The sequence below is a fragment of the Chamaea fasciata genome, unplaced genomic scaffold (assembly GCF_029207755.1).
Source record: "Chamaea fasciata isolate MVZ Bird 193981 ecotype frontalis unplaced genomic scaffold, bChaFas1.0.hap1 SCAF_2, whole genome shotgun sequence".
In the NCBI taxonomy this organism is placed as follows: domain Eukaryota; kingdom Metazoa; phylum Chordata; class Aves; order Passeriformes; family Sylviidae; genus Chamaea; species Chamaea fasciata.
Window position 1 is genome coordinate 22,117,872 of NW_027094087.1, and position 9,456 is coordinate 22,127,327.

At 45.0% G+C, this 9,456-nt stretch overlaps 1 protein-coding gene across 1 annotated transcript; it reads left to right on the forward strand.

The window, feature by feature from the left end:
• The first annotated feature begins 2,382 nt into the window (after positions 1-2,382).
• LOC136285846 (apovitellenin-1-like) lies at positions 2,383-5,517 on the forward strand. The gene is made up of 4 exons (XM_066177357.1): positions 2,383-2,418; positions 3,844-3,941; positions 4,313-4,472; positions 5,116-5,517. Exons 2-4 carry the CDS (start codon positions 3,881-3,883, stop codon positions 5,213-5,215), a joined length of 321 nt encoding a protein of 106 aa, XP_066033454.1. The 5' UTR covers positions 2,383-2,418; positions 3,844-3,880; the 3' UTR covers positions 5,216-5,517.
• The last annotated feature ends 3,939 nt before the right edge of the window (positions 5,518-9,456 follow it).

The window sequence follows — 9,456 nt, forward strand, 5'->3', positions numbered from 1 at the left end:
TAAAGAACCGTGTGATTTTTCTTTGATTAAGAAAGTACTTGCAATATCTGGCTTTCTTGCTTATTTGCAGAGTGCCCTGCCATTGTGGAATGCTATTCCAGGAATGGTGGGCAAGGGCTGCTTCTGTGCAATCATTGATCTGGTCTTGGCAAGTGCCCCTTTGGCACTAGAAAGTGCTGAAACACCCAGTTGCTATCTCTGTGATTGTATTCATGATAGCACTGCCTAAAGTTAGGCTGACTTCAGGGCTGGGGAACTTGCCTTGTGTGATAACAGCCACAATGCAAAGCTCTTTAGCAGTATGGATTACCACGCAGGGCAGCTAAGTCCCTTCTCTTACTACCTCCTGCACATCAGTTTAATATACCCACTTTGAGCCCCCATTTGTTGACCTGACCTAAGAAAGAAATGACACTTGAGGTTATCTTAAATTAACCCCTCCAAGTAATGACTGTTCATTCCTATTACTGCTAAGTTAATTGCCTATGATGTGCCTTTTGCTGGTCTTTTGAATGTTATTCCAGCTGTAAAAGAAGATGATAAATGTGTATATTCTCTTCAATGACTGTCAAATGTATAATTGAAATATAAGAGAACTTTCTACCAGTTGCTCTAGTGTGTTCTTCCTAGACCATAAATTGCTTTTTAGTGTTTGCACCAGAAGTGGAGCTGAAAAGTCTCTGTTCTTATTTCTTGAGTTAACCTTTTTACACATCAGTAAGAATCTTCTGTTGTTATTTTTTTGGACAAAAATTGCAAAATGGTTTGCTTGTATGTGGGTGTTTTTTCTTTGGTTGGTTTTTTTTCTTATTTTGGGAGATTTTTTTCTTTGTTTTTCTAAAAAAAAAAATCATTTGGCTAAATACCTAGAGAGTGGAAAAATGTCTGGAAACCACTGGCAGCCCTCTTCAATGATGTGACTCACTGTAGCTTGGCTGCCATGTCTGCAAAATGAGAACACTTAATGTTTGGTTCTAAAGCACTTGGAGCACTGTGAAAGGAAAAGTCCTCTAGAAATCTTGTTTGTTTGATAAATAGAGGTACTGGTTGAACATTTTGCCACTTCCCACATGTGAGAGTCACTTTATAAATAAGTGGTCGACATAAGAATGGAAATCTGTTTGGTCTCACACAGTAGGCCTATTTTCTGTCCTCCTCTTCCCCCAGCTGATGCCCTTTGTAGTTCAGTGTTGCAGCCTTTCTGTCTCTTGCCCCTGGCTGCATGTGCCAAACACAGGTGACAGCACCTACTGGAGGCCTAAGGGGCACTTGGAACACGAGCCATGGGAAAACATTCCCTACAGCAGCAATGCAGCCACTTTGTGTCTGTGGCTGGGGAGCCTTGGGAGATGTTACCATAGAATCTTAAGAATGGTTTGCATTGGAAGGGACTTTACAAGAACATCTCATCCACGCTGCCTCTGCCTTAGGCAAGGACACCTTTCACTAGACCAGGTTGCACAAAGCCCCATCCAACCTGGCCTTGAGTACTTCAGTGTCCACAACTTCTCTGAGCAACCTGTTTTAGTGTCTCACTACCCTCACAGTATTCTTCCTTGCATCCAACCCAAATCTACCCTCTTTCAATTTAAACCTGTTTCCCTTTCTCCTGTCAATACAACACTTGGTCGAGTCTTTGGGTTTCTTATAAGAACCCTTTAAATATTGAAAAGCTGCAATAAGATCTCCCTGGAGCCTTCTCTCCAGTCTGAACAGCCTCAGTTCTTTCAGCCTTTCCCCATGGGAGAGATGTTCCAACCCCGTGATCATTTTTTGTGCCCCCCTGGATCCTCTCTAACAGCTCTGTGTTTCTTGGGCTGCGGATCCTGTAGCTGGATGTTCCTCCTGGTAAGTTTTGACAGCTGTCTCAGGTATATTCTCATCTAGTCAGCCTGTGCAAAAAAAGTTGGTCATGGGGAAAGAAGTGTGAGAGGGGTGCACACCTCTGTGCACCATTTGGTTTAATGCATTTGCTGTAAATGGAGAGGAAACTGGTGTGACAGCTGCAGGTAAGTGCCAACAGTCAGAGCAGTGGGGTTAGGTTACAGGAAGAGTGGGAGCAAAATTGAGCCCAGCTCTAGCTACTATTAATGTGGAGTTTGGTCAGTTTATGAAAGGGGCCTCTATGACATGGTTGCCTGCAGAAGTAGGGGACTCGGTGACCCAGAAGCTGACTTCTGCATCTCCTGGGCTCAGGTCACACTGACCCTCCATTCCCAAATCTCAATAACAGGTCCAGAGTCCTCCACAGTTTCTTGCCTGTCCCACTGAGCTGGATGTGCTTGCAAAAGAGCAAATGGGGAAACAAAGCTGGACCTTTGACCCCTTGCTACCACTATATTAACTCTGCATAGATGCCGGGGTCTCAGATGAGCACCTACCTCAGCTTGGGCCTGAGAAAGAGAGAAAGCAGGACAGGTAAGAGCTGAACTCCCTGTTCTGGGTGGCATGGACTTTGTGACTGATGTATCTACATCAGACAAGTGAGTGGAGGTAGTCTTCTGTTTTGCCCCATCTCCTAGTGCAAACCAAAGTGTGAGCCCTTCTCAGGCTCCGTAGCCAGGAATGGTGCTGAAATAGAGGAGGGTGGGAGTGCTTGGGGTCACCTGCTCTGCTCTGGAGCTGCATGATGGATGCTCCATAGGACACTCATAGGAGGGTCAAGCCCATGATGGGAAATGCAGAATTTCAGTGTAGGGAGATACATTACCTTTTCCCAGGTGCCTTCACCACAGGCACTGCAGGTTCTAAAGTGGATAAGAGCACCTGTTCGTGCTCCTGGGAAGCAGATTTCTGCCTTTTGTGTACACAGAGAGAAACCGGCTCTGGGATTAAAAATCAAGGAAGGGTAATAAAAGAGCAACTGTGCAAACATCTAGTGAACTGGGTGGTAGCTTTTGGAGGTAATCTGTGCACAGTAGGAAATAAAAATGGATGGAAGTCTTACTGTGGGATAAGATGGAAAATTGACTTGTAACCACCTGGTACAGGATTTAGCAAAGCATTCACATATAATAGACTTTCAGCCTATTTTGCCATTGCAATTCCTATGTTCATTGTTTTCTTCATGTTGCTCTGATGTAGCCTCCTAATTGGCATACATCAATTTCAATTTCTAAACACCTTTTCAAGTGCAGTGTGTTTGAAAGCTTGTTTAGATGTAATGTGTTTTCAGTGTACCAAGTAGTAAATTTTCAATTCTCCAATGCTGACTTTTTTAAAAGACAAAAGTAAAGGAAGTCAGATGAAGCTAAATTTTGCATTCACTCACTTTTGGGAACTTGTTCTGCTTAGGCTACTCTCTGCTGCATTAATCCCCAAGTGAAAAAGACAAGGGAACCTAGTTAGCTACTTGGGACTTTCTTCAATTAAAGCAAGACAAAGTACTCAGATCACTGGGTCACTAAGATGATCACTGTATGGGATTTACTAACTAGTACAATGTTCTTTATAGCAACTTGCCAAAACAAATCAAATTAAGAAATCCCACAGTATTAATTTTTCGGTTGTACTTAAGCATGTTGGAAACATATTCTGACCTCTGGCACTTTTACTGGTTTGCTCATGTGCTGAAATGGGATTTTAGCTCTCATATAAAAGAACTATCTTTAACTGCCCTTATTTCTTTGAGCTCTGAAATTTATTACTGTGCATATTTGTGATTATACAGATAAAAGGACACAATTTTTATACTGTCTTTTCCTCACTTTTTCTGAGGAAATGCACCATGATCTTTCTGTTCTTGTCTTCATTTATTGGTTAGGTTTGTTGCAAAAATTGGGTGTTTAACCAACATTTTGTTTCTCTGAAAACAACCCAAGCATTATATGCTGATTCCTGCAGGTCTCTCTGTGTAGAGAGCAGAACTGGTACTCAAACCATGCTGCAATCCAGGGCATTGGTGATAGCTCTGATTCTGCTCCTTAGCACCACTCTGCCAGGTAAGTCTGAAAAGCTTTGCTGTTTTCCTGAGACAAAGCTCAGCTCTACAGGTTCCCATATACTGTGAGGAAGAATTGAAGCCAAATAATTCAGTTGAAGACCATGAACACACAGTGCTTGGCAGCATGGAATAAGTCAGTAGAGACCTGGCTTGAAAACTGCCCATACTTGGTGCAAATACTCTGCCATGGAAGGTCTATGACTTAGATACCCACCGCTCGGGGAAGAGGGGGTGCTGAATGCTGTTGAGCAAATTCTGGGAGAGGTTCTGAATCTCAGAAGTTCAAATCTCTTCCCCTGCACCTGGGTGAAGATACCAGAAACACAAGTGACATGAGAAGCCTCATGGGGTTTTGCCTTTTTTTCTCAGAAGTGCAGTCAAAGTCCCTCTTTGAGAAAGACCGTCGTGACTGGCTGGCCATCCCTGAGACAATTGCATCTTACTTCTATGAAGCTGTGAACAAGGTGTCCCCTAAAGTCAGTCAGTTCTTTTTGGATACCGTCCAGAGTCCAACATTTATTGCAGCCAGGTATGGAAAGCTTCTCTGCACTAACACTCCAATGGCTAAGAGTGAAAAGGGAGAGGGAGACGTGGGAGAAAGAATAGATTATTCACCTATCTATATGGGGAGATCCGAGGGGAAATTAATCAGGAACCAAACCTGATGTACCAAGGGAGCGAGGTGCTGGAAGGTGGGGTGAGGTGATGTGGTCTCCTGTGAAAGCACAAGCTCTTCCCAGGGAGGCACAATGTACATGACAGTGTTCACAGGGATGGCAGGTACTGCTCCTTATCCATGGGCCATGAGGGAGGAGGCTGCTGGCTGGTGGGGAATCAGCTCCTCTGGAAGGGTGCTGCAGTGCTCTGAGGGGCTCAGTACTCAGTGTGCCAGGATCACTTGATGCAAATCACAGAACTGGCTCTAGCTGTGCATGTCTTGCTCAAGGTGGGGGGATGAGTTTCCTCACTAAAGGAAAAGCATGATCACCCTAGAGACAGTTTTGTGTAACTCATGGCACACGTGTACTGCCCGTTCCTGTCTTCTGAGGAAAGCCCCTCTAGGACTGCCGAGGAGCTCTGCACTCTCAGTGACAGGCAGTGGTAACTACAGCAGATGGGGATTACCCTCACATACTTGTGTATCTTACCACGTACTGTGTTGTCTCCTGCAGACAGAGGCTCGCCAAAGAAGCAAATAAAGTCAGTATAATGTTTGAACAGCTGATTGAAAAAATAAAGAGCGTGTGGTACACAAGAATCCTGGGCTATTAGCCGACTGAAGACAAGTCAGTGTTTCCTGATGTGAGTGTGTAACACCCTGCAGTGTCCTCTTTCCCCCTGCCCCTCCTATGGACCAAGATCAGACACTAACACAGAATCGATGCTCCTCTTAATGCCACTAGAGGGAACCCACCTTCAAAGACCAAAAGATGGAAGGCATCTGCTGAAGGCATCTGCTGAAGCCTCTCCGGAAAAAAATCAAGCGGCTGGGCACAGGGAAGGCAATATAGAGATTGTAGAGTTCTTCTGTAGCCAAATCTTGAAAATTAATTCCTCCTGAAAGGCTTGGCCATTGCCCCTCTAATAAAAAAATGTTGGTTGTTACACTTCCTTAAGTTTCTTGTTTGTATTGACAGTTATGGAATCTGACTCACCTTGGCAACCCATTGTGCTGAGAATGTAGCTGTGATTCAGAAGAAGTTTTTGCAGGCAATGTTTAGACACTTTTAACTAAACTCAGATGCTTCTTGGTCAGAGGAGGCACTGCCTGAGCACCTTTCAGAGTAGCCACAATTGATTCTGCAACTGATTGTGCTCCTTGGTTAGGTGGGAAGCAAGTAGGGGCACCTGTATCACGTGTCTGAAGATTTCAGATAATTTGGGAAAACAAGTGCCAGTCAATTGAACTGTCCATCAACCTAGACAGGACTTTGCAATTGTGCTTCATTGGCCAGCCAGAGAGGCTACTGAATGAGCTTTTCCAAAGGAGAAATGAGTGGAAAATTTCTATTTCGACCAGTTAATGAGAGGGACACCTATGCCCAGCACTGTGTATGAAGACTTGGCAGGTCCTCATCAGTCCTGTTTAACTGCATCAGCCCAGATGCCCACACTGGACAAAGAAATTAATCTTCTTTCTCATTAAGCAAGCAGAAGCAAGTAGGCAATTTTTCTGAAGTCACAGTGGGAGACTGTGGCATAGGCTAAAGCAAGCCCATTTTTTTGTTGTTTTGTTTCTTTAATTATCAGTCAGATCAGCTATAAGCTAGGAGTTAACCACTTGCCTGGAATAAAATCCCCTCATATTCCATTTTCTTTATCCCAGCAGCTCCTTTTTACCATGTGCAATCACAATTAAATCAGTGCCCCCGTGCAAAGCAGCAAGTTCTTCCATCTCAGGTGGCTTAACCACTTCTGCAGAGCCGTTTTGAAGGTTTATTCATTGCTACTTGCTTTCCTTAGATAGTCTGTGCTTCTCCAGCCACAATGAACAAACATGCATATGTATTATGTAAATGCACCAGTATTTAGGAGGAGATTCAGAAAAGCAGAAGTTTTGGCTGATAAGAACATTTACCACATGAAAAAGTCAGGACCTTTAGCTCTTTTGCCGCAGGGATGATTTCCTTCCTGCTTGTTTTGCGTGTGTCTGTTCAATGTTGTTTTGGGTTTTTTTTCCCCAAATATAACACTTATAAGGAAAAGTCCTGCAACTTAAATCCCCTCTTATCCCAAGGAATAATTTTCTCAGAATAGAGCTTGCTCTTCTGGCATTTCAAAACTATTTCTTTCTGAAAGAGTGAAAGTCATGAGCCACATGAAAGAGCCTGAATTTGTTCTAATGAATTTGGTGTCCTGGAAATCTGTGCTTCAGCCTTTTCAATCTACTTGTATGCACTGCCAAAAAGAGTAGAAAAAAGTTTGGAAAGTGTAGGGGTCCTCATTTGTATTTTGAGCCTGTTGTGTGACTTCATCAATGCAACCCAGTGGCATTTCTGTATTGCATCACTGCACAGCTGGAGCAGCACAGTAGCTGGTATGAATTCTGTGTTAAAACTTAACAAAGTTGACATTTTGTTAAATGCACTTAATTATATCCTTTTGCTTCTTTGCAATGTAACCTAAGAAAATCCAAGCCAGACAACTCCTGGTTAGCAGTTTGATGTCTGATTTTAGCAGATGGGCAAAACAGAATCAGACCATAGATCTCTGTTTGTTTGTACTTAATCTCCTGATCATGTAGTTAGTTATCTATGCTATGCAATTTTTAAACTTAAAAAAAAAAAAACAAACCAAACAAAACAAGTAAAAAACCTTCCAGGGAGTTAATCTCTAGTACAATCTAAAACGTGGGGCAACCTATGAAGAGCAAAGTAGACAACCTTCCACTGCCACTTCTGCCCCTGATGTTACTGGCAACCTTTAAGACAGAAACTAGTGGCTGAGACAGCATTCAGATTGGGATTGGGTAGAAGAAATAAAAGATTTTTATCCAAAAAATGACCCTGGGGCAAATTCATGGCACATGCAATGAGACGACTATATTTCAATGTGTAAATATTTAATATCAACTCTCAATTTTCAATTGGAATAAATAGGTTAATCTGTAATTAATTTTTACAATATGTACAGAAATCACTTCCCAAGTGATGTCTGTTGCAGAGTTCACTGAGTTCTTCAAGATTCTTGGAGAGGCTTCATAAGTGAAACATTCATTTCAGTGAGATTCATGTCAGAAACTTTCTTGTTGAGTAATTATCATTCACTTCGCAGTTTTGGAAAAGCTTGTGGTGTAACTGGTTCGACTGAGTCAACTAAAATGAAATCTAAAGAAATGTCAGGTTTCTGTTGTTTCTGAGATGGGGGAATAACCCCTCAGGTGTTCACGATTTCTGAAAAAACACTCTTTCTTGAGAAGTATTTAATATGGTGGGTACTTTACATCATTTTCAGTGGCTCGGAGCGTTGATGGCTTTTACACTTCCTAGCTCCCCTCGCCTCTTTAACACTTGGAAAAATCACTCATTAATGCCAAGGGAAGGGACGCCTCGGGCTTTGTGCTGCTTTGAGCAGTGGTCGCTGCCCTTGTCGACGAACAGCCCAAGTCCTTCAGAAGCACAAAGTCCAGCGCAGGATGTTTGAGAAGGCAAGGACTGGAAAAATTCTTGTAAAATATTTGAAACTTATGGCCGGTACCCGCACTTACACGCAGACATTCCATCCCGGGGTAGCGCAGTTTTTGTCCTCTGGCGAGGGCAGTGCGGGCAGGCACAGCGAGGGGAAGGAGCAGGCTGAGCTGCTGGTCGCGCACGAAGGCGCAGAGCAGACACGGCCATCGTTCTGATGGTTCTGTCCTTCCCCACGGACTTTTGGCAAAGAGGCTTGCCCAGATTTTAAACGCCAAAATCACGAACGGGGCGCTTGTGCTGCGCTCGTGGGTACTTGAAGTCAGCGAGGAAAACAAGGCACAAGGAGGCAGCGGGCGGCTGCGGGGCAGCGCTCGCTCCGGAGGGCGCGGCGGGGCACCGGGAGCCTTGCGTGCCGGGCGGGCGGCCGGGATCAGTCAGCGCCCGCTCCCTTTCGCTCCCGGTGGCGGCCGCGGGGCGGGCGCTGACTCAGAGCGGCACCGCCGCCGCCGCTGCTTCTCACGCGAGCCCCGGTCCCCTCATCCCCCGCGCTCCCCGGCTCCCCTCATCCCCTCCCAGCGCACAGGAGCTGCCCGGGGGGGACAGGGGGTTCCCAACCCAGCAGGGGATGCTCTGGGAGGCGGGCAGGGGCGGCTGCAGGAAGGGAAGAGCAGTTTCACAGCCATAATCCCACTCTTTGGTGAGGCTGGGACAGGTAAATTCCCCCCTGCTGGCCGCCGGACGCCGCGGAATGGCAAGCAGGTCTCGTCGTGGGCCGGGTTGGGGTTGAGAGGCTGCAGCTGGGCCGGCGTTGGGTGGGGAGTGTTTGGATGTTGTTTCCGAAATACACAGTAGAGGTTTTGTATGTGTTTGCTTGCTTACCTGCGTGCCCACCAGAGAGGTGGGGGCTGCTTTCGTCTGGGTGTGTAGTGACCACGCTGTGCTTTGCAGACACAGTTTTTTGGGGGGCAGAAAGGGTGTGCCGAGTTAGAAGATCCCATGTTGCAGATTTCTTTATATTTACATGTGGGGGTGATACGCGACCAGGCCACTTCTCAAAGTGTTTCTTTGTGAAATGTTTCTTAAAGGTTTGCTATTCAAAAACCTAGAAAGTAGGAGCACAAGTCCAAGCTGTTTTGACAGTAGCTGTGATAAAAACTGCTCGATTAAAGTTTCCCAGTGCCATAAGATGGTGGTGTTCAGATGTACACCACAGCATCAGGTACACCCCGGACCTCATGGGAGAAGCATTAACCTGCTCACTGCCATACGGGAGTGTATCTGGAAATGGTTTAAAGAACATTTGCTATCAACCCCAAGTTGCACTGATTGCTGAAGATCTTAACAATAGATTAAATATTACAAGTATTGTATGAACAATAGGAG

Bases quoted from the DNA above. Each gene is read 5' to 3' on its own strand.
- LOC136285846 (XM_066177357.1), top strand. From the start codon at position 3,881: ATGCTGCAATCCAGGGCATTGGTGATAGCTCTGATTCTGCTCCTTAGC. The intron at 3,942-4,312 runs GTAAGTCTGAAA...TTTTTTTCTCAG, and splicing joins CCTTAGCACCACTCTGCCAG to AAGTGCAGTCAAAGTCCCTC. The intron at 4,473-5,115 runs GTATGGAAAGCT...TGTCTCCTGCAG, and splicing joins CCAACATTTATTGCAGCCAG to ACAGAGGCTCGCCAAAGAAG.